We start from the raw sequence: 26958 nt of genomic DNA, 5'->3' as shown, positions 1-26958 counted from the left end.
ATCTTGTTCATACCTGTAGATCAGAAATTCAAACACAGCTTGGGTCAAGTGTATGTAATGTATGTAGGCCTGCCCTGCTCTTGCAATTCCAGTTTCTGTTACTTACAAAATGTGTTATCTGATGACAAAAATCAATGGATCTGAATACTACAAGTAGGAAAGCTCATTGTAAACAAAAAAGCATTTCGTTGTAAGACTGGACCACCTCTCACAATACTCTCAACTCAAGCCTGTAAAAACACAGTAACAAAAAGTGTGATGGAGATAGAAATATGATCCGTTTCCTCAAGCAATGTTTATAAGCATCAGCATTTTAATGGGACAAAGCAAGAACACGTTATAGCATCAGCAACATAACCCCACCCCCAAAACATAAGGTTTATCCTTAGGCACTGCCTACTCTATGATAAATTGGTTGGTTAAAATTAAATTAACTCAAAGTAAGGCAACACAATGGGTCTCATCCAACTGTATTATTTAAACAACTCCATGGGGGGGGGGGGGGGCACAGTGCAAAATTATGATCCATTCAAGTTTCATTTTTTACGTTTGATAACTATTTACTACTTTGTCATAAAAAAACACCAAAAAGTTCAATATTTAGGTTGTATACACAGAATAACTTTAATTCTACATTACTTTTCAGTATAGATCATTTTTGCACTGCCGTTCGCTCTCCTCAGGCCCCTGGAAGAATCAAATGTTGCACTGTCCCTACATTGTAATGGACCAGCATTTAGCAGTGATGCTAATATGCCCCAGTCTAGTTTAAATCCCCAGCCCTGGCCGTCAAAAAGCAAGCAAGCTTCCATAATTAACATGAGGTTTCTTCCTCTTTATACAGCGTCAGAACAGTTGAACAGACTTTGTTTGGTTATTTACATACAAAACAGTATACGTACGTACGCCCTCCTAAAACTAAAGTTTCAACAGGAAAAAAGTGGAATGCAAAACAATTCAAAATACCTAGAATTTGTGTAACATCAAATTTTGTGAAAAGGTAACTAAGTAATAGTATTGTGCAATATTTGTCTGCCTTTAAAAGAAAGAAGAACAGTGGCAGTAATCCCTGCAATTGTTTCTTAGTTGAGATATTGAGATTTAAAAAAATACAACAGTTGACATCCATTTGATTCGTTTTTTATAAACATAAAAAACAAAAAAAGGTTCTTACATTTCACATGATTCCATGGAGTCATTGATTTAAACATTTCTTTAAAATGACAGTCCCAAAAAAACAAAAAAAAAGGCAAAGCTCGTTTAACGATATCAGCAGTGGAAATCGTTCAAAACAAACCAACGAGAAAAAGCAAATCCAAAATATGTCTATTATTTAATAGTACTTTAATTAAAAATGGCATAGTCCTTTTTGATTCATGAGTCAGTTGTAGGGTGTGTGTACGCATGAATACAGTACCAGTCAAAAGTTCAGACACCTACTCATTCCAGTTGTTTTTTTTGTTTTACTATTTTCTGCATTGTAGACTAGTGAAGACATCAAAACTATGAAATAGCACATATGGAATCATGTAATAAGCAAAAAACAAACAAACAAAAAGGTGTTAAAGAAAACATGTATTTTACATTCTTCAAATTAGCTACCCTTTGACGACAGCTTTGCACCCTCTTGGCATTCTCTCAACCAGCTTCATGAGGTAGTCACCTGGAATTAATTTCAATTAAGAGGTGTGCCTTGTTAAAAGTTAATTTGTGGAATTTCTTTCCTTCTAAATGCCTTTCAGCCAATCAGTTGTGATGTGACTAGGTAGGGTTGGTATACAGAAGATAACACTATTTGGTAAAAGACAAAGTCAATATTATGGCTAGAAAAATAAGCAAAGAGAAATGACAGTCCATTACGTTAAGACATGGACAGTCAATGCAGAAAATTTCAACAAGTTTGAAAGTTTCTTCAAGTGGAGTCGCAAAAACCATCCAGCGCTATGATGAAACTGACTCTCTTGAGGACCGTCAGAGGAATGGTAGACCCAGAATTACCTCTGCTACTGAGGATAAGTTCATTAGTTACCAGCCTCAAAAATTGCATCCCAAATAAATGCTACACAGTGTTCAAGTAACAGACATCAACTGTTCAGAGGAAACTGTGAATCAGGCCTTCATGGTCCAATTGCTGCAAAGAAACCATTACTAAAGGACACCAATAAGAAGAGACTTGCTTGGGCCAAGAAACACGACCAATGGACATGAGACCGGTGGAAATCTTTCCTTTGGTCAAATGAGTCCAAATTAGATTTTTGGTTCCAACAGCAGTGTCTTTGTGAGACGCAGAGTAGGTTAACGAATGATCTCTGCATGTGTGGTTCCCCTGTGAAGTATGGAGGACGAGGTGTGATGGTGCTTTGCCGGTGACACTGTCTGATTTATTTAGAATTCAAGGCACACTTAACCAGCATGGCTACCACAGCATTCTGCAGCGATACGCCATCCCTTCTGGTTTGCGCTTATTGGGACTAAGTTGTTTTCAACAGGAAAACCTCAAAACACCTCCAGGCTGTGTAAGGGCTATTTGACCAGGAAGGAGAGTGATGGTGTGCTGCATGAGATGACCTGGATTCTACAATCACCCGACCTCAACCCAATTGAGATAGTTTGGGATGAGTGTGACCGCAGAGTGAAGGAAATGCAGCCAAGTGCTCAGCATGTGGGAACTCCTTCAAGAATGCTGGAAAAGCATTCCTCATGAAGCTGGTTGTGAGAATGCCAAGAATGTGCAAAGCTGTCAAGGTAAATGGTGTCTAATTTGAACAATCTCAAATATAAAAATGTTTTTTTGATTTGTTTCACTATTTTGGTTACTACATGATTCCATGTGTGTTATTTCATAGTTTTGATGTCTTTACTATTATTCTACAATATAGAAAATAGTACAAATAAAGAAAAACCCTGGAATAAACTTTTTACTGGTACTGTATACACACACGTGTGTATCTTATATACCAGGACTGGGCAACTGGGCAACTCTATCGCCAATGACACACAAGCGTTTCCTCCTCTTCTCCACCATAAAACTTACATGTAAAAACCAGGTTGGGTGGGGGGGACGGACAGGGGAACCCCCCCCTCCCCGTCATAGAGTTCTTAATCATGTTGTAAAAGACAGGGCACATGTTGGCCCCCCACCCCCTGTATAGGATCCCTGTTGTGGAGGGTAGGAGGCCGACTCTGGGCCGCCAGGCCAACGCTGATCAGTGGGTGTGGTAGCCAGCGGTGCCCATGCCGGACTGGTTGGCCAGCACAGTCCCATTGACTCCCTGTCCAGGCTCCACCACACCACCATTACTGACGGCTCCCACGCCCGTCCACCCTGCACCCGCCTGTAAATGGCTACACAGAGACAACATAGAGGTTAGAGGATAGGTGAAGGATGGGGAGAGAAAGATGTAAACCCAAAATCGGTGATGGTTAAAGGGCAGGAGGGTAAAGGTCATGAGAGGGATGAAAGAGAGCAACGACATGAACAAGAAGTTCAGATTGATCTTCAAGGGCCACTAATGTTAAACAAGTCTCCGCGCAACATCTGGGCTGAAATGTTATACAAGTCTCCTGACATCTGGGCTGCATTTCCTTCAAACACCTTGTTCCCTTCCCTCTAGGAGTCCACGAGTACTCACTTGAATCCCTGCTGGTTCCAGGCCTGTCCGTAGACTCCGTAGGTGGGCACCTGCCACCCGTTTGGTACATATTGGCCAATCTGCTGGGCGTTACCGTACCACTGGGCATACTGGCCGTAGGGCTGCGCTGCAAAACCCATTTTGTTCTGCTGTGGAGACAACACTTAGGGTTCAAACTATGTAATTGATGAACTATTGCATCAAAATGGGTCTACTATGTTTTTCTGTTTACTTAGATAGTCCACTTTGCTCTGTGCTTATGGGCAACTGCTACATCAAGCTCCTAAAGCTGAGCATGTAGATATGTTATGACACGTGTACATCGTAGATATGTTATGACACGTGTACATCGTAGATATGTTATGACACGTGTACATCGTAGATATGTTATGACACGTGTACATCGTAGATATGTTATGACACGTGTACATCGTAGATATGTTATGACACGTGTACATCGTAGATATGTTATGACACGTGTACATCGTAGATATGTTATGACACGTGTACATCGTAGATATGTTATGACACGTGTACATCGTAGATATGTTATGACACGTGTACATCGTAGATATGTTATGACACGTGTACATCACGTCCATGTGTATATCATATCCATGTTATTACACGTATTATATCTAAGAGAGTGTAAAGGATGTATGAGAAAGGAAGTGCTGTTACCTGTGGTCTTACCTGAGGCATCTGTACCTGCTGCATGGGGCTGACCATGTCTGTGGTTTCTTTCCCCCAGTAACACTTCACCACGTGACCATCTATGGACGTCCCGTTCACTGACACTATGGCGTGGGCCGCTCCCTCGTGAGAGTTGAACCTATACCAAGGAGAGAGGCAGGTGAGAGGAAAATCTCCCAAACAACTTCAAGGTCACCATCAGGGCTCTTCCCATCGAACTAGAGATGCAGACACCTGGTCAGCAGTGAAAAGTTCCACGTTTTCACCTGGAGATGACCAGGTTTTGCTGTGATTCTGGGTTACTCTGTGGGAATACGGGATTCTGGAACAGTGTATTCTGTAGACAATGTGCATGGACTTACCTCACAAATGAGTAGCCTTTGTCTGGGAAAACTCTGATCTCCATGATCTGACCGAAGGGGGTGAAGGTCTGCCTCATCAGTTGCTCTGGAAACAAGGTACACCAGTAAGGATGGGGTCACCAATGACATCACATATTCCATCTACATAACCTGCACGTTATGTTGTGACTTCCATAGTACAGATTGTCTTGAGGTTCTGACCTGTGAGGCCTGTTGTGACACCTCCACAGTAGACGGTACAGTTGCTGGGACTGGACTGGTTCACAACCTCTTCAAACGACAGGTGTTTGGTGTTTGCTGCTCCACAGGGGAGAAAGTTGATTTAAAACATGAATGAAAAAAAAAAAAATCTGCCAATTTTTTTCAGACAATTTTTCCCAAATCGGATGCCAGCAGGTGTGCGCGTGCAAGTCCTTCTTTAGACTGTTGTGTCTAACTCACTCTCGTAGGTGGCTTTGGGCGCAGGGGGCTTCCTGGTGGCCCAGTTAGTCCTGATCTGCCGTCCTCCCAACCATTGACCTCCCATCTGTTGGATGGCATTCTCTGCATCCTACACACAAAGGCATACCATTTATTACGCATAGTGATAGTAATAATGGTGTAACATAGAATCTAAATCTCGTCTTCACCCATGTAAACTCAATAGCTGAAAGTGGCTAAACATTGCTGGGTGACGTCTGAGGGGGGACACCAAACAGGAATGGAGTCTCACACTGCTCCGATGCTAATGGTTTCTTGCAAGCCACAAACCCCAGATGCAGCACAGTAAGTGGAGGTTGGGAGGGGGCGGGCACTCACCCATTTGTTGAAGAAGGACACAAAGCCATAGCCTTTAGATTTGCCAGTAGCCATGTCTTTCACCACCCGAGCATCACTATGGACAGAGACTACTGTTAGCAAAACAACAGGAAGTTATGGCCTCTGCCAACTGATCCATCGGTGTTTCTTGGAAGCTTTTCCTTGCCACCAACTAACTGGGTTTCTGCCCAGGGAGGTTTCGGCCCCACGTTGCTGTAAAGCACTGGATGATAAGTATGATACTAAGAAGTGCTGTGATTAGTATTTGATTAGCTGCTTGTTGAGAGATATACTCCAAAAAGACCCGTAGAGAACAGATTTTACAGATGAATGCTGCGAATACAGCTTGTTCTCGTGTTCAATCAATAACATTCACGATTGAAGGAACACATCTTTGTCGTGTTTTCGAATAAGCATAACAGAGAACAACTGGGGTAGGGAGAAACAGAGAACAACTGGGGTAGGGAGAAACAGAGAACACTCACGATATCCTCCCAAAGGGGGCGAAAGCAGCCTTGATGTCATCCGTGGTGATTTCAGGACTGAGGTCTCCAACGAAAACGTGGAAGTGATCTGAACGCAAACAGAACCATGTGTATAAAACATTTTTGAAGATGACAAAAAGTAATCTCATTTTAGGCAGCCATGCTAACGATTCTTGGAAAAATCTTGGATAACACAAGTGTGCTCGAAATGCCCCATACACAAAGTCTAGCCACATTTGAATAATTATTAAGTTTCCATGCTTTATATAAGCACTACTCCTTTAACACAGTTAGGTACAGTGCATGTCAAAGTATAAATAGAGATAGTACTCACTGCTTGTGTCTTTCTTCTGGCTGCTAGGGGTTGTGGCCCAGTTCACCTTGACCTCCTAAAGAAGAGAGAGATGGAAAGAGAAAAAGATAGAGGGGGATGGAAAGAGGGGTGAAAAGCAAGCCTTACTTGTACAGCACGCGTCTGTCAGCCTATTAGATGGCTTGTTGTAGTCACACCAGTGATAGAGGGAAAGCCTGGTCACACTCAGACTACGTCACAATTCAGTCTCACCGTCTAATCAATCAAATTTGGAACAAAACGTCTAGGAAGTTTAAAAAAAAGGTCCAAATAACAAGGGACTTACAAACAAGTGAATTTTACGAACTTGTATTACTCCTCAAATGGTCCTTCAATACCTGTTGAGGATAAAATATTTTCAACTGAATGTGTCTTTAAAGATATAAATAGTATTATTTGGATTCTTTATGCAAAGGATTTTTGCAAAAGAACACATAGTACAGAAAGATAAGGGTAGAAGTATAGGAGTGTTATTTGAAACCAGTCAATGGGGGACACTACTTAGAAAGATTACACAACCCAACCAGGTTTAAAGTCATTGGACATGCTGCCAATATTAATTGCCTATGCCAAGTTGTCTTCTGAGCATGAAACTGTACATGGGTGACGTCCAGAAGCTGTTTCTACCAGTAGGATTAAATAGTATGTAGAGTAGTAAGCCTATTAGCTACAACCAATCTGGGATGGCCAGGGTCAGGTGGCCAGGGTGCCCAATCAGTAGCTAGCAAAAAATAAATAAATCCATAACATCTTATCAACAGGAGTTTCATAGTGTTTGAATTCAAGTGCAATCCGTCGTCCACGCTCCTTCATTCAGTATCTCCCCCAGGTCAAATGAACCAGATGTTTCATTTACATTGCGAGATTGTAATATGACTGAATTCGATGGTGCCAATGTCAAACTTCCCCATTAGAGATTGAGGCCTGCAGATTGATTTTAATTTATTTAAAAAATGGCATTAATACAACATTTGTGTGAAATATGTAGTCTTATCTGGGCTATCATTAGACATGTGAGGAATGGAGACAGATTTCAGGGTGAAGAACAAAGTAGCCTACCGTTGTAAGGAATGCTGCAAGACCATTCAAATGTAGCCTACTTATATTTAAAAAATAATAATAAATTCTGGTGCTGCGGTATTATTGCTAAATGAGGAAACATTCCATGCATGTCATACTCCCTGATGTTTAATGTCAACTGTTGAGATTGAACTGATAACATGATTCAGTGTGATACCCAGTCAATGAGACTCAGTCCCAAATCAACCCCACTCCTAACCATTCCTCATAGGGCCGCCATATTGCTTGCGCCAATCTGACCTTTCCAGTCCAACATCAAGTAGGCCAACCCTCTCCTCCTTCCCCTACCCAAGCCGACCCAACCAGACTCACCCTGTAGATACGATAGCTTACCTTACCCATTATTTTACGACCATTCATGGCTGCGAGTGACGAGGCAGCGTGCCTGTGTTCGTAGAACTCCACAAAGCAGTATGGGTCATTACCTGCCGTCTGGAGGGGAACAGGGGACAGGAACAGGAACTTTACCTTTGACACCAGACCTGCCCACCGTTTCATCCTGCCCTTGTGAAATGTCGGTCTAGTTGAGTCTCCCTCCTTAAGAATTTGTTACTAACTGACATGCCTAATTAAATAAAAACAAGTAAAATGTAAAGCATTTCATACTCCAGTTCGCCTATACAAATAAAATCCATTATCATTCATCATCATTTACAGATTGGCCAAACAATCTTCCCTCTATTTAGCTTGACAGACTCAATGTAAATCAAACCCAGAAGAAAGACTTGCAACAGTACAATGTGTTCTTAATCTGGCAGCTGACTATTACTGGTCAAAGCTATTCTGTCTAATTTGGCTAGTGAGTCCTGGGTCACTTTCAGTGGGTGCCAGATAAAGCAAGTGTGTAGGACAGACATCCCTCTGTCATGTAGAACAGTGAATTGTGTGGTCATATTTGTTTAGGCTTTATACATTAAATTCCTATCTGCAATGTGTTGCAGACCACTGAATAGGCCCCTAGTCATGGTCGGCGCTCAGTAGGGACAAAACTAGAGAATTCTTTTTGAAGCAGTGGTACCCCTCTCAACGAGTGCAAATACAGATGGGACGTTAAACCGAAAAGGATCGACACAGACCATACCAATCACTTATTGCAGACATAATGCTGATATTGTTCATTAAGATAAGTAGCATATACTAGATAAATGTGAAGTTTGAAATTAAATAAATTATCTAATATGGGTGATTGTTAATGGGACAATATGTGCCGAGAACCATCAAACTAGTAGTTTAAATGATAATTTACAAAAACTGCAGTGCACATTAATATTATAAACGTATCCTATTCATTGTCGTCACCACAATTCAGGCAATTTATTGCAATATGGATTTTGTCCATAACGCCCAGCTCCAAGTCTAATCATAATGCTCTTTTTGTTTTTCCATTTCAAAACATTCTCTCCCATTTGTTCTGACTAAACATGGTGCAGTGGTAAGTAATTCTGAGTTGAATCTGATTGGAGAAGGTTCATTCCTAACCAATGGGGAGGACTCACGTCTACTATCATTTTACAGCTCTTGCAGGGGCCGATCTGTCCAAACAGCTGCATGATGAGGGCTTCAGTCACATCCCGGGACAGGTTCCCAACATACCTGCAGCACAGTGACAACACATCAGCATGGACACCCTGGGTTCAACTCAGCAAATACAAGATACTCCGAATGCTCCACTTACCTGATAGACAAGGAAGTGTGGTTGTGAAGATCTGGATTTAAAATGGATAGTTCACCACCATCGACAAAGTACAGCGGTATAAACCGTCTGGAATTGTTTCTTATTTTGGGGTGAACTATCCCTTTAACTCAGTATATTCTACCTCACAGCTAACAATTAAGATATTGGTATTTAAAATCTTAAAATGGATACCAGCCCATGCAAGGCACCATATAGCAACAATGGCCACATGAAGACAACTGAGGTGAAACTGAAACCATAACATAAGGCAGTGCCATACAAAACCAGTCAACGTTAGCCGGCTTTGTTTGGAAAGTAGACACCTGGCTTTTACAGCTACTGAACATAATATTTGCAACATTCTCAAGACAGATTATGTTAGTGTCGCAGTTTGTGTCTAATGTGAGAAAAATTAACACAAAGGTATAGAGTAAGTAACATCCAGTTAGAATTTCCTAAATTAGGCGCCTAGGCCCCAGAATCTGGGCATCCGAGAGGACTAGGCCCCAGAATCTGGGCATCCGAGAGGACTAGGCCGCGCTTTCACATTGCATTCAACTATTTCTATATGTGCATTATCATGCATGGCCAGTGTCGTAGTTGCAACTAACACATTCATGTTAGCTAGCTGGCATACCCAATCTGAATCTCAGATTTGTAGAGGTATGGTAGGTAGTTAGCCAACAGCAACAGATAACACATTGATGTCCAGCTATTATTGATCATTGATGTATGCCGAGCAGTGTAGGTATAGCTAGATAGCAAACGTTAGCAGTAAGATTGTGCTTTCTTGAATACTGTACGGACAACGGTGTAGAAATGTAACGTTATAAGGCTGACGACAACAGAATTGTTCAGCATGATACTGAAGCTAATTTAGAGGCCCGGCATGCTGTCGACAAGAGTTAGTAAGCAAGATAGCTAGTTATCCTGCTAATCATGCGAACGTTTGTCTTCCTCAAATATGACATTACCAAAATATGCAAAATGTACATTTAACACCAATAGGCGAACAAGAGCATCACAATATCTCTTAAATGTTGAGTTCTAAAAAGGCGGATTTAGAGACAATTATGCAAGTTGCAAAAATGTTCTCTCTTCTACAGCATAGGTGGCTACAGTGCCTTTGTCTTAAAAAATGGACACGTCTGACATGTTAGTTAACTAGCCTATTAGCCAGTGCATTTCCATCATAAACCCAATGGGCTGGCTCAGTCCTAGCTAGCTAATAAACAGGGGGGTAGAGAAATGACTGACATGATTATTATGAACCACATCATATGAAAATGCAATTGACACATCAGACCGATGCACTGATACTTGAAATAAATGGTCATTCGGCTAGCTAATAGCTTGCCGCTATTCATACATACAGGGTCTTGGGTGTTTCGTCGTCCATCATATTTTCCGACCGAGGTTGAGATCGAACCCTGAGAGAAAAATCCACGTGTGTCGTATTCTATGATGACCTTGGATTCTTGCTCCTTTACCCTATGTTGCTGATGTCCACTGAGCAATATCCAAAAATGTTTTAATGCGCAGTAAATCGCTCCGCCGCCCCTGCTAACTTCAATTATGAACAATAGAAAAGCGACATAAAATGGCGGAGAAAGAGAGCGGATATACGGCATCGCTAAGGTATAGCATCGCATGCGCACTGTGGCTTTGGTCAAAGTACTGGCAGGACGGCGCGATGACCAAAATAAGACTTGTAAATGCAACGATTGATTAACAGTAACATATGATTTGTGCTATGGTTGCCATGTTGGATATTTATTTGTATGCCTATGTAAAATGTAGGAGAAAATTGTGATAGAATGTAACAAAATACGTGCGCCGCCCGGGAATCGAACCCGGGTCGCAAGAATGGGAATCTTGCATGATACCACTACACCAGCGGCGCGTTAAAATGTCTTGGAGAATATGGGTATTTTACCCTTACCGTAACAACATCACTTCGACTGCAATTTCACATTTATTAAAATGTGTTCCTCTTGTCAATGATTTTGAACGAGGCTGTGTTAGAACAAAGGCGGTTCAGGTGTCCTCACTGAAGTTATATGCACCATCAGTACTTCAGTAACGTGACTTGCCTAGTTAAATAAAGGTTAAATAAATACATTAGTTGTATTTTTTTGAGGGTATCTGTACTTTACTATTCATATTGACAACTTTTACCCCTCTACAATCCTAAATAGAATAATGTACTTTTTACTCCATACATTTTCCCTGACACCCAAAAGTACTTGTTACACGTAGAATGTTTAGCAGGACAGGAACATTCACATATGTATGAAGAGAATATCCCTGGTCATCTCTTCTACAGCTGATCTGGCGGACTCACTGAACACAAACGTAAATGTCTGAGTGTTGGGAGTGTGCCCCGACTGTTCACGAATATAATACAAACAAGAGAATCGTGTAGGTCTGATTTGCTTAATATAAGGAATGTAAAAAAATATTTAAACTTTTGTTGCTTAGTATATTTTTGCAATTACATTTCAAACTAAATAATCTCAGACTTTTACTCTAGTGGTATTTCACATTAGTCGTTTTCTATTAAGGTATCTATACTTTACTCAAGTATGACAACTGGGTACTTTTCCCCACCACTATGCACCATGCCATCAAGTCCTGCATAATCAAATTAGACAGCAGACAATTTACTTATTTCAACACATGTTTAAAAACAAATAAGACCATTTCAAATAACCACACATTGGATTGGAAATATAGTGGGTAGCAACACTGACCCAGGAGTCTGAATTTCAGTGCTCTGTACACATCTGGGTAAGGTGGAAGAAATGTTGATTAATCCAAATTGCACTCAGATCAAAAGTAGTGTTCTATATGAGGATAGGCCAGAGAGTTATTTTATTTCATAAACAACCTAGTAGTCACTCATCTAGGGCAGATGTGCTGGTTCGTAATAAGATTCTCCATTCTCTTGATCTTGCGTTTGTTCGTGGGCATTTGTTTGTCGTAAATGCCGTGTCGTATCAGGTGTTCCTTGCTGTGGTGTACCAGGGCCCCATGCTGCAGCTGGAAAGAGCACAGTGCCTGCAGAGGCTTCAACAGAACCTGGAAGGGACAGGAAGATGAAATGTCCAGTCACGTACAGGCAGATTGCTGCAAAGGGCCATCCACAATCATGGTGTGGGTCTGTAGCGGCCTTATGCTCAGGAGCAGTGTTTGGGTCTTTACTCACAAAAAGTAATATATTATTCATTACGCATTACTTCTTTCAACAATAACTAATTACTTCACTTATTACTCCTTGGGAAAAGTAATTTGTTACACTACTTATTTTTTTACTTTTTGCGTTACACACCAAAATGTTGCACGTCCTCACTAAATGTAAACAACATTGCGTTAAGTAGGCCGATACACCAAAACAAGTACCTTAATAATGACAGATTCTACCATGGATAAGGGCAGCATTTCCTCTTACTACATACCCAGCTTAAAGCTTGTTCAGCTCTCCCTAATTCTACACCCTGTCCTCCTGAATGATTAAAATCAAGCCTTGGTTGTTTGAATGAGGTAAGCCTACAGACATCTTCAGCAGCAGTCAGGTATCGGGGGTCTTTCGATACGAGTTTTGTGTTGCCTTTGAAGATTACTTCCATGTTGAGAAAGTCAATGTTAAAGACGCTTCTGTCATTTTTCATCTCTCTCATTAAAGCAGTTAGTAGTAGTGCGTGCATAAACAGGAACTTAGTGAGACTGAGAACAAAAACAAATTTGTTTAAAAAATATATATATATATATATTGCACCATTGGAGAGGGAATAATAATCACAAATATTTACTTGGATCAATAACAAAATATTAAGGGAATGATGACAAAAGTAACAATCAATTTATTTGATAAGAAACTATAAAGTTATTACTCAAATTGGAGCAGTAACTCCATTACATTACTGGTTACTGTAAAAAATTATATTATTACTGTAACATGTTGCTTTATAATACCCACTTGAGCAGTGTTGTGGGTAATGTAAGGTAAGGAGGGTAGAAGTCATGAGACGTTATAGAAAGTACAGATAGAAATGGATGTTGTCTATTATGCAAACTGGAAACCATATATCTTGAGGCCCATTTATTGTAGCTGGGGATGTTAACAAAGCACATTTGAGAACATGGCTACCTAAATTCTATCAGCATATTGACTGTAGCACCCGCGCTGGTAAAACACTGGATCACTGCTACTCTAACTTCAGCAATGCATAAAAAGGCCCTCCCCCGCCCTCCCTTTGGCAAATCCAACCACGACTCCATTTTGCGCCTCCCATCCTATAGGAAGAAACACAAACAGGATGTACCCATGCTAAGGACTATTCAATGCTGGTCTGGCCAATCAGAATCCACGCTTCAAGATTGTTTTGATCACGCGGACTGGAACATGTTCCCGGGTAACCTCAGTGAATAATATTGACGTATATGCCGATTCAATGAGTGAGTTTATAAGGAAGTGTATAGGAGATGTTGTACCTACAGTGACTTAAAACCTACCCTAAGCAACAACCGTGGATAGATGGTGGCATTCCTGCAAAACTGAAAACGCGTTTAACCATGGAAAGGTGACTGGGAATATGGCTGAATACAAACAGAGTAGTAATTCCCTCCACAAGGCAATTGAACAAGCGAAATGTCAGTATTGCGACAAAGTTGAGTCGCAATTCAACGTCTCAGACACGAGAGGCACAGTTGAAGTTGGAATCATTAAAACTCGTTTTTCAACCACACCACAAATGTCTTGTTAACAAACTATAGTTCAGGCAAGTCGGTTAGGACATCTACTTTGTGCATGACAAGTAATTTGTTCAACAATTGCTTACAGACAGATTATTTCACTGTATCACAAATCCAGTGGGTCAGAAGTTTACATTCACTAAGTTGACTGTGCTTTTAAACAGTTTGAAAAATTCCAGAAAATTATGTCATGGCTTTAGAAGCTTCTAATAGGCTAATCGACATAATTTGAGTCAATTGGAGGTATACATGTGGATGGATTACCTTCAAACTCAGTGCCTCTTTGCTTGACATCATGGGAAAATCAAAAGAAATCAGCCAAGACCTTAACAAGTCTGGTTAATTATTGGGAGCAATTTCCAAACGCCTGAAGGTACCACGTTCATCTGTACAAACAATAGTATGCAAGTATAAACACCATGGGACCACACAGCCGTCATACTGCTCAGGAAGGAGACGCGTTCTGTCTCCTAGAGATGAATGTACTTTGGTGCGAAAAGTGAAATTCAATCCCAGAACAACAGCAAAGGACCTTGTGAAAATGCTGGAGGAAACAGGTACAAGAGTATCTATATCCACAGTAAAACAAGTCCTATATTGACATAACCTGAAAGGCGGCTCAGCAAGGAAGAAGCCACTGCTCCAAAACCACCATAAAAAAAGCAAGACTATGGCTTGCAACCGCACATGGGGACAAAGATTATACTTTCTGGAGAAATGTCCTCTGGTCTGATGAAACAAAAATAGAACTGTTTGGCCATAATGACCATCGGTATGTTTGGAGGAGAAAGGGGAAAGATTGCAAGCCAAGAGCACCATCCTTACCATGAAGCACAGGGGTGGCAGCATCATGTTGTGGGGGTGCTTTGCTGCAGGAGGGACTGGTGCACTTCACAAAATAGATGGCATCATGAGAAGGAAAATTATGTGGATATATTGAAGCAACAGCTCAAGACATCAGTCAGGAAGTTAAAGCTTGGTCGCAAATGGGTCTTCCAAATGGACAATGACCCCAAGCAAACTTCCAAAGTTGTGGCAAAATGGCTTAAGGACAACAAAGTCAAGGTATTGGAGTGGCCATCACAAAGCCCCGACCTCAATCCCATAGACAATTTGTCAGGCCCACCAACCTGACTCAGTTACAACAGCTCTGTCAGAAGGAATTCACCCAACTTATTGTGGGAAGCTTGTGGAAGGCTACCCAAAATGTTTGACCCAGTTAAACAATTTAAAGGCAATGCTACCAAATACTAATTGAGTGTATGTAAACTTCTGACCCACTGGGAATGTGATGAAAGAAATAATAGCTAAAATAAATCAATCATTCTTTCTACTATTATTCTAACATTTCACATTACTAAAATAAAGTGGTGATCCTAACTGACCTATACAGGGAATTTTTACTAGGATTAAAATGTCAGGAATTGTGAAAAACGTTGATGTGTGTATTAGGTAGTTGTTGTGGAATTGTTAGATTACATGTTAGATATTGCTGCACTGTCAGAACTAGAACATTACACTCGCAATAACATCTGCTAACCATGCATATGTGACCAATAAAATTAGATTTGTAGAACAAGTATGATTGTCTGTGTATATATATATATATATATATATATATATATATATGATTGTCATGTCACGTAGAGTATAGGTCCATATGCTACCCACCTCCTGTATTGCTTCGTTCCTCTCTAGGATGGACAGGGTGACAGCAGCACACTCCAGGGTGGACAGGCAGATGTTAGATGGCTGAGAACGGATCACATACTGGCTAGTCTGCTCACTCCTGCTCAGCTGTACCTGAAATACAACGCAGCAGACTCCATTTCAACAATAAAAATAACCTGACCATACACTTGAAAGCCCTTGATTTGGCTTGTAGTTGACACTTTTGGGACTATTGCATTGGCTTGATTGTACTTAATCAATACACCCCTGGTGTAAAGAAACCTGATTCCATTATACTCAATCTACAGTGACTTGTGAAAGTATTCAGCCCATTTATTATAGCTGCAAGTATCTTGGGGTGTGTCTATAAGCGTGGCACATCTATAGTCACTGGGATTTTTGCCCATTCTTCAAGACAAAACTGCTCCAGCTCCTTCAAGCTGGATGGGTTCCCCTGGTGTACAGCAATCTTTAAGTCATACCACAGATTCTCAATTGGATCGAGGTCTGGGCTTTGACTTGGCCATTCCAAGACATTTATATGTTTCCCCTTAAACCACTTGCGTGTTGCTTTAGCAGTATGCTTAGGGTCATTGTCCTGCTGAAGGTGAACCTCCGTCCCAGTCTCAAATCTCTGGGAGACTGAAACAGGTTTCCCTCAAGAATTTCCCTGTATTTAGCGCCATCATTCCTTTCATTCTGACCAGTTTCCCAGTCACTGCCGATGAAAAACATCCCCACGGCATGATGCTGCCACCACCATGCTTCACTGTGGGGATTTTGTTCTCGGGGTGATGAGAGGTGTTGGGTTTGCGCCAGACATAGTGTTTTTCTTGATGACCAAAAATCTCAATTTTAGACTCATCTGACCAGAGTACCTTCTTCCATATATCTGGGGAGTCTCCCAGATGCCTTTTGGCATACACCAAACGTGTTTGCTTATTTTTTTATTTAAGCAATTGCTTTTTTCTGGCCACTTCCGTGAAGACAAGATCTAAGGAGTATACTGCTTAAAGTGGTCCTATGGACAGATACTCCAATCTCCACTGTGGAGCTTTGCAGTTCCTTCAGTGTTATCTTTGGTCTCTTTGTTGCCTCTCTGAATAACGCCCTCCTTGCCTGGTCCGTCAGTTTTGGTGTTAGGCCCTCTCTTGGCAGGCTGGTGCCATATTCTTTTTAAAAAGTTATAATGGATTTAATGGTGCTCCGCGGGATGTTTAAAGTTTTAGATATTTTTTTATAATCCAACCCTGATCTGTACTTCTCCACAAGTTTATCCCTGACCTGTTTGGAGAGCTCCTTGGTCTGTAGTGGTCTGTGGTTTGTAGGTGACCAAATACTTATTTTCCACCATAATTTGCAAATAAATTAATTAAAAATCCTACAATGTGATTTTCTTTCTCATTTTGTCTGTCATAGTTGAAGTGTACCTATAATGAAAATGACAGGCCTCTGATCCTTTTAAGCAGGAGAACTTGCACAATTGGTGGCTGACTAAATACTTTTTTGCCCCACTGTATGCACGCACCACTTTTCTGTTTTTACATTTTTTTAAACAAGTAATTTTTTTCATTTCACTTCACCAATTTGGACTATTTTGTGTATGTCCATTACATGAAATCCAAATAAAAATTAATTTAAATGACAGGTTGTAATGCAACAAAATAGAAAAAGTGCTCCAAGGGGGATGAATCCTTTTGCAAGGCACTGTATATATAGCTGTTCCACCTGTTTGGGCTGGTGGAGCAGGGTGTTTCTGAGGAACATATCTTTTGCCTGGCTCCAGGTGCCATCGATGATGATGACATTGGGTCCCACTGCCCTCACAAATTGCTCTCCCATCCTGTCCTGGTCTTGTTTCTGGACTAGCTCCTCCAGGTTCTGAGCATCTGGTCCCGGGTACAGTATCAGGGTTCTGCTGTCTCGACACACTGCAGCCAGCTCTGGGTTCCTGTAAGGCAGAGAGAGAGGCAACATGTTTAGAGAGAATGATGTACGTGTCACGTTTGTCGTATGGAGGAGACCAAGGCACAGTGTGATATGAATACATCTTCTTTAAGACGAAGAACACAAACAAGCAATACAAAAACACCAAACGAACATGAAGCTATACTATAAATGTGCATATACAGGCAACTAGACATAGATAATAACCCATGAAATACCCAAAGAAGATGGCTGCCTAAATATGGTTCCCAATCAGAGACAACGATAAACACCTGCCTCTGATTGAGAACCACTTCAGGCAACCATAGACAAATAAACACCAAGATGATAAACAACCCCATAAACCTACAAAACCCATAGACACTACAAAAACACATACATCACCCATGTCACACCCTGACCTAACCAAAACAATAAAGAAAACAAAGAATACTCAGGTCAGGGTGTGACAGTACCCCCCCCCCACAAAGGTGCGGACTCCGGCCGCAAAACCTAATCGAAAGGGGAGGGTCCGGGTGGGCTTTTTCAGTCTTGGCCCACTTAGGTGGTGCCTTTGGAGTGGGGACCCTCGCAGCGGACCCCGGACTGAAGATCATCGTAGAGGGCGTCACTGGACTGAGGAGCGGCTCTGGTAGCTCCCAGCATCGCCGGCGTGACAGGCGGCATCGGCGGCTCCTGGTTGGCTGACGGCTCTGGCGGCTCCGGACAGGAGGGAGACCCTGGCGGATCCAGACAGGAGGGAGACCCTGGCGATCAGGACTGGAGGGAGACCCTGGCGGATCCAGACAGGAGGGAGACCCTGGCGGATCAGGACTGGAGGGAGACCCTGGCGGATCCAGACAGGAGGGAGACCCTGGCGGATCCGGACAGGAGGGAGACCCTGGCGGATCAGGACTGGAGGGAGACCCTGGCGGATCAGGACTGGAGGGAGACCCTGGCGGATCCAGACAGGAGGGAGACCCTGGCGGATCCAGACAGGAGGGAGACCCTGGCGGATCCAGACAGGAGGGAGACCCTGGCGGATCCAGACAGGAGGGAGACCCTGGCGGATCCAGACAGGAGGGAGACCCTGGCGGATCCAGACAGGAGGGAGACCCTGGCGGATCCAGACAGGAGGGAGACCCTGGCGGATCCAGACAGGAGGGAGACCCTGGCGGATCCAGACAGGAGGGAGACCCTGGCGGATCAGGACTGGAGGGAGACCCTGGCGGATCCAGACAGGAGGGAGACCCTGGCGGATCCAGACAGGAGGGAGACCCTGGCGATCAGGACTGGAGGGAGACCCTGGCGGATCCAGACAGGAGGGAGACCCTGGCGGATCCAGACAGGAGGGAGACCCTGGCGGATCCAGACAGGAGGGAGACCCTGGCGGATCCAGACAGGAGGGAGACCCTGGCGGATCCAGACAGGAGGGAGACCCTGGCGGATCCAGACAGGAGGGAGACCCTGGCGGATCAGGACTGGAGGGAGACCCTGGCGGATCAGGACTGGAGGGAGACCCTGGCGGATCCGGATAGGAGGGAGACCCTGGCGGATCCGGACAGGAGGGAGACCCTGGCGGATCCAGACAGGAGGGAGACCCTGGCGGATCCAGACAGGAGGGAGACCCTGGCGGATCCAGACAGGAGGGAGACCCTGGCGGATCAGGACTGGAGGGAGACCCTGGCGGATCAGGACTGGAGGGAGACCCTGGCGGATCCAGACAGGAGGGAGACCCTGGCGGATCCGGACAGGAGGGAGACCCTGGCGGATCCGGACTGGAGGGAGACCCTGGCGGATCAGGACTGGAGGGAGACCCTGGCGGATCAGGACTGGAGGGAGACCCTGGCGGATCAGGACTGGAGGGAGACCCTGGCAGATCCAGACAGGAGGGAGACCCTGGCGGATCAGGACTGCGACCCGTCGTGGTAGGTTCCGGACTGCGGCCCGTCGTATGAGTTTCCGGTCTGCGGCCCGTCGTAGGAGGTTCCGGTCTGCAGACTGTCGCCGGACGCGCTGGGCTGGGTACTGTCGCCGGACGCGCTGGGCTGGGTACTGTCGCCGGACGCGCTGGGCTGGGTACTAGTTTCCGGTCTGCGGCCCGTCGTAGGAGGTTCCGGTCTGCAGACTGTCGCCGGACGCGCTGGGCTGGGTACTGTCGCCGGACGCGCTGGGCTGGGTACTGTCGCCGGACGCGCTGGGCTGGGTACTGTCGCCGGTCGCGCTGGGCTGGGTACTGTCGCCGGACGCGCTGGGCTGGGTACTGTCGCCGGACGCGCTGGGCTGGGTACTGTCGCCGGACGCGCTGGGCTGGGTACTGTCGCCGGACGCGCTGGGCTGGGTACTGTCGCCGGACGCGCTGGGCTGGGTACTGTCGCCGGACGCGCTGGGCTGGGTACTGTCGCCGGACGCGCTGGGCTGGGTACTGTCGCCGGACGCGCTGGGCTGGGTACTGTCGCCGGACGCGCTGGGCTGGGTACTGTCGCCGGACGCGCTGGGCTGGGTACTGTCGCCGGACGCGCTGGGCTGGGTACTGTCGCCGGACGCGCTGGGCTGGGTACTGTCGCCGGACACTCTGGACTGGGTACTGTAGCCGGACGCTCCGGGCTGGGTACCGTTGCCGGACGCTCCGGGCTGGGTACTGTTGCCGGACGCTCCGGGCTGGGTACTGTTGCCGGACGCTATGGACTGGCGAGGCGCACTGTAGGCCTGGTGCGTGGTGCCGGCACTAGTGGTACTGGGCTGGGGACACGCACCTCAGGGCGAGTGCGGGGAGAAGGAACAGGGTGTACTGGACTGCCGAGTCGCACTGTAGGTCTGGTACGTGGTGCCGGCACTGGTGGTACCGGGCTGGGGACACGCACCTCAGGGCGAGTGAGAGGAACAGGGAGTACTGGACCCTGGAGGTGCACTGGTGGCGGCACTATTGGTACCCGGCTGGAGACACGCACCTCGGGGCGAGTGCGGGGAGCAGGCACAGGACGTACTGGGCTGTGGAGGCGTACTGGAGGTCTGGAGTGTAAAGCTGAAACAACCCGTCCTGGCTGGATGCTTATTGTAGCCCGGCAAATGCGAGGAGCTGGAATGTAGTGCACCGGACTAGAAATGCGCACCGGAGACACCGTGCGCATCTCTGCATAACACGGTGCCTGACCAGTTACACGCTCCCCACAGTAAGCACGAGGAGTTGGCTCAGGTCTCCTACCTGACTTAGCCAATATCCTCGTGTGCCCTCCCCCCCAAAAGAATCTTGGGGCTGCCTCTCGGTCTTCCGTGCTAGCCGTGTACCCTTATATCTTCCCCGTTCCTCCATTCTCCTGTATCCCTCCTCGCACTGTTCCATAGAATCCCATGCAGGCTCTGGCACTCTCCCTGGATCGATCAATCAACTCTCAATCTCCTCCAGGTTGTTACCCATTCGTCCTTCTCCCGGGTCCATTTCTCCATTAAGCACTGTTCCTCCCAATCACGCTGCTTGGTCCTTTTATGTGGGTTAATCTGTCACGTTCGTCGTATGGAGGAGACCAAGGTGCAGCGTGATATGAATACATCTTCTTTAATAAGACGAAGAACACTTAAACAAACTATACAAAATAACAAAACGAACGTGAAGCTATACTATAAATGTGCATGTAACAGTATAACTTTAGACCGTCCCCTCGCCCATACCTGGGCACACATCAACAACAGTCACCCACAAAGCATCGTTACCCATCGCTCCACAAAAGCCACGGCCCTTGCAGAGCAAGGGGAACAACTACTTCAAGGTCTCAGAGCATGTGACGTCACCGATTGAAACGCTATTTAGCGCACACCACTGCCGCTAACTAGCTAGCCGTTTCACATCCGTTACACATACACAGGCAACTAGACATAGATAATAACCCACGAAATACCCAAAGAAGATGGCTGCCTAAATATGGTTCCCAATCAGAGACAACGATAAACACCTGCCTCTAACTGAGAACCAATCTAGGCAACCATAGACCTATATAAAGATAAACAACCCCATAAACCTACAAAACCCCTAGACAGTACAAAAACACATACATCACCCATGTCACAACCTGACCTAACCAAAACAAAGAAAACAAAGAATACTCAGGTCAGGGCGTGACAGTACGTTTAATGTTCAGTATCAGACCAACATAAAGATAAATGTTTACCTCTCTTCATTGAATCTCCTTCCCACAAAGACCTTGCATTTTCCTGGGGGCAAACACGCAGCAAGGAGAGGGACGGTACGAAGCGCTCGGCTCTCCTGAAAACACAGAAAATCATTTCCATTGTTATTTTTACTAACACAGTACCCAACCACACACACTGGATCGGAGGAGCATAGGGCCAGCTGCAGAGCAGTAACCCTGAAGCAGTTTGGGGCATTACTCAAGGGATAAACTCAGGGTTGTGAGTGAGTCGTTCCATAGGATTTTAATCACTTTATTAATGGACCCCTTGTGATTTGAACGAAACCTTCCATACATTTTTGCCCACGGCAGAAGTGGTCAGAAAGTGACTTTTTGGACCTGAATGCCAAAACATTGAGGGGCTCAACGTTTACCCATTTTGTCTACTCCACCTACCATGAGACAGCCATGTCTTCATCACCGATTAGAAAAATGGTTGAGTTTGATATATACTGAACAAAAATATAAACGAAACATATAAAGTGTTGGTCCTGTGTTTCATGAAATAAAAGAACAGAGAAATGTTCCATACTCACAGAAAGCTTATTTCTCTCAAATTGAGTGCACAAATTTGTTTACATCCCTGTTAGTGAGCATTTCTCCTTTTCTAAAACAATCCATCGACCAGACAGGTGTGACATATCAAGAAGCTGATTAAATAGTATGATCATTACACATGTACACCTTGTGCTGGGGACATCAAATGGCCACTCTTAAATTGTGCCGTTTTTGTCACAACACAATGCTACAAATGTCTCAAGTTGAAGGAGCATGCAATTGGCATGCTGACTGCAAGAATGTCCACCAGAGATGTTGCCAGAGAATTAAATACTTATTTATCTACCATAAGTCACCTCTAACATCATTTTAGAGAATTTGGCAGTACGTCGAACCGGTCCCACAACCGCCGACCACATGCAAGTCAGTGAAGAGCCGACTCCGGGATGCTGGCCTTCTAGGCAGAGTTCTTCTGTCCAGTGTCTGTGTTATTTTGCCCATCTTAATCTTTTCTTTTCATTGGCCAGTCTGAGATATGGCTTTTTCTTTGCTACTCTGCCTAGAAGGCCAGCATAGAAGGCCAGTCTCCTCTTTACGGTTGACGTTGAGTCTGGTGTTTTGCAGAAACTATTTAATGAAGCCGCCAGCTGAGGACTTGTGAGGCGTCTGTTTCTCAAACTAGACACTCTAATGTACTTATCCCCTTGCTCAGTTGTGCACCGGGGCCTCCCACTCCTCTTTCTACTCTGGTTAGAGCCAGTTTGCGTTGTTCTGTGAAGGGTGTGGTACACAGCGTTGAAAGCGATCTTCAGTTTCTTGGCAATTTCTCACATGGAATAGCCTTCATTTCTCAGAACAAGAATTGACTGATGAGTTTCAGAAGAAAATGCTTTGTTTCTGGCCATTTTGAGCCTGTAATTGAATCCACAAATGCTTATGCTCCAGATACTCAACTAGTCTAAAGAAGGCCTTGCTTCTTTAAATCAGAACAACATTTTTTAGCTGTGTTAACATAATTGCAAAAGGGTTTTCTAATGATCAATTAGCCTTTTAAAATGATAAACTTGGATTAGCCAACAACGTGCAATTGGAACAGAGGAGTGATGGTTGCTGATATAATGGGCGCAGTCAGAAAGTGATTGAAATTATATGGATCGACCCCCCCACACACACACACACACACACACACACACACACACACACCACCCCACCTCTGCAGGATGCTGTACGATGTACAGACACGTGGAGACCTCCAGGGGTTGGACTGGCAGGAACGGGCAGAGACACACCTTCTGGGGACGGCTGTTTGGAGAGAAGTGGAGAGGGTGAAGATGTCTCCCAAACAGTCTTAAATAACTACCTTCCTCATCGCATACCTTTATATGTGACTGCCAGGGAGAGGTGAAAGGTATAACTATGGTGGATGACTACTGAGAATTTGCTTTAACATGGCCACAAATCAGTGTGCAGATAAAGGACTCAGTACTGGGGTGGTATTCATTACGCTGATTCTGTTCCAAAATATTTCGTCCAAACGGAAAACGTTTTGCAACAAAAACTTGAGTTTTGTATTGGACAAGTTCAGGTAGGTCCCTCCCCGTTTGCTTCCTGTTGAGGCAAATGGTATCCGATGCAATACATAATCAGGGTTTGAGAGTAACGGATTACATGTAAGGGATTACAAAAAATGGTAACTGTAATCCCTTACCAGAAAAAATACTGTAATCAGATTACCAATACTTTTGAAAAACTAGATGATTACTTTGAGGATTAGTTTTAAATTCCAAAAGCATGTTTGCGCAAAAAAATCTGTTTTCTAAATGACATTCAAATCAGCATTGAAAAAAGGTGCAAGTTTAAGTTTGTTCCATCTGAGCGAGTCTGACCACAAGTCAGAGACCGCTATGATGACACACCAAATGTGTTTGATGTATCGCAGGAAAAGAGCATTAATAGGCTTTTGTAGGCTACAGTCCAAGCTATGTCTTCCAATGGTGCGACTGCAGTCGGCATCCAAAGATTATCCAACTTGAATAAACGCTTGGAGGTAAGGATGACAGTAGTGGTGTAGTCTACGGCCATACAGATATCACTTATTGATATCTACAGAGCGCATTGATGTGGATCACACTGCTGCTCTCTCATTTAGCTATTTGCGCCTTACCGATTGTGGTTGTTGTAGATGGCTATTCACAAACCTAAATATGTATTTGAACCCAATAATGGTTGAATTCAATAAGTTTAAACTGTCTATCAATCATTGTTTTTGAAACCAGTGGACAGCGAATGAAAAATGCGCTCTTGCAACAGCTGCATAATGCAGATCCAAGCCTATGGAATAAAAGTGGGGCTTTTATTGATCAATCTAATTGATGCTGATAAAATAAGTCCATAGGCCTAATGGACATGCTCAAACTGTTGTTGTTTTTTTTCCTTTATTTAACGAGGCAAGTCATTTAAGAACAAATTCTTATTTTCAATGACGGCCTAGGAACAGTGGGTTAACTGCCTGTTCAGGGGCAGAACGACAGATTTGTACCTTGTCAGCTCAGAATATGAACTTGCAACCTTTCGGTTACTAGTCCAACGCTCTAACCACTAGGCTACCCTGCCACCACGCACACTTTTTGATAGACTTAAAGGGACAAGCTGTAGTTGCTTCATCCATTTTGGGATTCATAAATATTAAATATACAGTACCAGTCCAAAGTTTGGACACACCTACTAATTTAATTATTTTTAGAAAAACCATTCAATGAGCCCAGTCATTTCTCCATGTCAACAAAATCATAAAAAACAGAGTAGGACTGGCTAATATGTCCTTAGTTTTGGGGTCATACTCAGGTAAAATAATTTGGCTAACCTATACTTCCATATTTCCAAGTCCAATTCTTGAAGATCAAGGGGTATAAAATTTATTGTAATGACTGGAATTCTGATAGACTTTGGTTTTTAATGTAAAACTATAATTTAATCATATTTTTATATGTAATAGAAAGCAATGGGTTAGAAGAAGCCTACATAACCAACCCATAAAGTAAACTGTTACGTCCATATATGACCAGCTATGTAAACTTTGACATAGATTTATGCTGCAATAGATGTCGTTCAATTGATAACATACATTCGTGTGTTCTTCTAATGCATCTTAAGGGGAAAGTAATCTAAAAGTAAACGAATATAATCAGATTAAGTTACTGCGTTTGGGGTAATCTAAAAGTTGCGTTACTGATTACAACGTTGGACAGGTAACGTGAAACTGTAACGGATTACATTTAGAAAGTAACCTACCCAACCCTGGGCATAATGAATGAAGCACTGTACTATTTGAGAAGTAGTCTACCCCTAGCCTCGCGAGGGAATCCTTCCACATATCGTCTCGTTAGAAGCAGCAGAATGGTTCATGGAGAGAATGAATATCCTCATGTAGCTAGCTTTCTCGTAGGCGGGTTGCCTCCAAGGCTCCAACAGGGTACCACGGGTCTAATCATTAATCCAAACTGTTGCGTTTGGCATGAATTCGTGTAATCAATACAGCCCAGCTGTAGCTACAGAATTGTAACTGTATATGTGATGGTCCATTGCAGTAACTAGCTGATCTTAAATATTTGACTGATAAAGCTTTCGTTCACATACTATCAGTCAATGGTGGTGGCAAAGATACTGGTAACTTCTATATTTTGTGGCGGTGCTCCCACTGAACTTACCAACATCGTAAACATGTGGGTCGTCTCTCGCAGACATCTACAGGCAGAGATCGCAGATCCCCAAAGCCGTCCACGTCTTCGTCATCTTGCGAAGAAGAGCTGCCACAATTGGCATATTCAACTGGAGCAAGAGGGTGGTTTAGGGAAAGATTTGAGAGACTTTGGCATGTTGTGTCCATTACAAATGTATGGAACATGAAAAAAAATGAAGGGAAACTCGTATCAGCTCTCGTCAGTAACATCAGAAGTACTTCCGGGTTACGGAATTTCGGACCTTTTCTAAATAAAAGTCCACCACGTAATAGTAGGAAGGTGTCATTAACCTGTATTTATTCATATGTATGAAAAATAATTGTTTAAACATTAACAATGATTCATATTCGTTCAGAAATTCTTATTCGTTCACATTTGCATTAAATGTGGGTTTTTAAACAGGTTCCAAGGTTAATTAAATGCCCCCAATGCAAATCACTATATATCAGTGGAGGCTGGTGGGAGGGGCTATAGGAAGACGGGCTCATTGCAATGACTGTATTGGAACCAATGGAATGAAGTCAACGCGTTGTTTCAATCTGTTTGATTTGTTTGGTACCATTCCATTGATTTCATTCCAGCCATTAAAATGACCCGGTCATCCCAAAGCGCTTCCCACCAGCCTCCTCTGTTTTACATGCATTGCATATTGGCTTATACAGAAAAAAGCAAGTATTTGACCAGATGTAAAAGTGGGGTGGGGAGTACTCGGTAGGGACTGTAGAATCTATATATAGTGTAATTTCATAGGGCCCTCTTTCATAGGGGGGCACACGGGGAGTCAGGCCATAGACCTGAGCCAACTCCCCGTGCTTACCGGAAGAGGCGTCGTACTGGTCAGGCACCGTGTTATGCGGTCAAGTGCACGGTGTCGCCAGTACGCGCTCATAGCCCGGAGCGCTATAGGCCAGCCCCCCTCAAGTACCTTTAAATAAATGGAGAGAAAATGTTCCATGCGAGAGTGGGCATCCAGCCAGGGTGTATTGTGCCGGCTCAGCGTGTTTGGTCTCCGTACGCCGTTTCGGCCCAGGGTATCCTGCGCCGGCTCTGTGTGCTGTGTCTCCGTGGCGCTGGGAGGCTGCGCCCTATGCCTGCGCTCCGCCC

General features: G+C 44.0%; 2 protein-coding genes and 1 non-coding gene across 6 annotated transcripts; all 3 read right to left on the bottom strand.

Moving 5' to 3' along the window:
* Positions 1-290: 290 nt before the first annotated feature.
* LOC135518102 (cytotoxic granule associated RNA binding protein TIA1-like) lies at positions 291-10700 on the bottom strand. Of its 4 annotated transcripts, none has more exons than XM_064942998.1 (12): positions 10451-10700; positions 8899-8995; positions 7736-7834; positions 6305-6359; positions 5971-6058; positions 5486-5561; positions 5129-5237; positions 4889-4984; positions 4688-4772; positions 4314-4464; positions 3633-3781; positions 291-3345 (listed from the first exon to the last, which is right to left on the bottom strand). In XM_064942998.1, exons 1-12 carry the CDS (start codon positions 10477-10479, stop codon positions 3207-3209), a joined length of 1173 nt encoding a protein of 390 aa, XP_064799070.1. In that variant the 5' UTR covers positions 10480-10700; the 3' UTR covers positions 291-3206. The 4 variants fall into 4 exon arrangements, with proteins under 4 accessions (XP_064799070.1, XP_064799071.1, XP_064799073.1 ...); XM_064942999.1 differs by having other exon boundaries at positions 3633-3778; XM_064943001.1 differs by having other exon boundaries at positions 3633-3778; positions 4326-4464.
* Positions 10701-10909: 209 nt separating this feature from the next.
* On the bottom strand, positions 10910-10980 carry trnag-ccc (transfer RNA glycine (anticodon CCC)). Its single transcript has one exon. It is a non-coding gene; the product is annotated as a tRNA-Gly (tRNA).
* A 759-nt stretch (positions 10981-11739) lies between these two features.
* dtwd2 (DTW domain containing 2) lies at positions 11740-26074 on the bottom strand. The gene is made up of 6 exons (XM_064942997.1): positions 25822-26074; positions 23326-23416; positions 21596-21690; positions 17232-17454; positions 15504-15635; positions 11740-12158 (listed from the first exon to the last, which is right to left on the bottom strand). The coding sequence occupies exons 1-6, from the start codon at positions 26061-26063 to the stop codon at positions 11979-11981; spliced, it is 963 nt and encodes a 320-aa protein (XP_064799069.1). The 5' UTR covers positions 26064-26074; the 3' UTR covers positions 11740-11978.
* Positions 26075-26958: the final 884 nt, after the last annotated feature.

Source organism: Oncorhynchus masou, chromosome 28, assembly GCF_036934945.1.
Source record: "Oncorhynchus masou masou isolate Uvic2021 chromosome 28, UVic_Omas_1.1, whole genome shotgun sequence".
Lineage (NCBI taxonomy): Eukaryota > Metazoa > Chordata > Actinopteri > Salmoniformes > Salmonidae > Oncorhynchus > Oncorhynchus masou.
This window is presented reverse-complemented; position numbering and strand designations above follow the sequence as displayed.

Coding starts and splice junctions, on each gene's coding strand:
- LOC135518102 (XM_064942998.1), bottom strand. CDS start 10,479: ATGATGGACGACGAAACACCCAAGACCCT. Junction 6,360..7,735: donor GTCGTAAAATAATGGGTAAG/GTAAGCTATCGT, acceptor TCTCTTCTTTAG/GAGGTCAAGGTGAACTGGGC. Junction 5,562..5,970: donor GCCCCCTTTGGGAGGATATC/GTGAGTGTTCTC, acceptor CTCTGTCCATAG/TGATGCTCGGGTGGTGAAAG.
- dtwd2 (XM_064942997.1), bottom strand. CDS start 26,063: ATGTTACTGACGAGAGCTGATACGAGTTTCCCTTCATTTTTTTTCATG. Junction 17,455..21,595: donor AGGAGATTCAATGAAGAGAG/GTAAACATTTAT, acceptor TCTGCCTTACAG/GAACCCAGAGCTGGCTGCAG. Junction 12,159..15,503: donor GGAACGAAGCAATACAGGAG/GTGGGTAGCATA, acceptor TGTCCCTTCCAG/GTTCTGTTGAAGCCTCTGCA.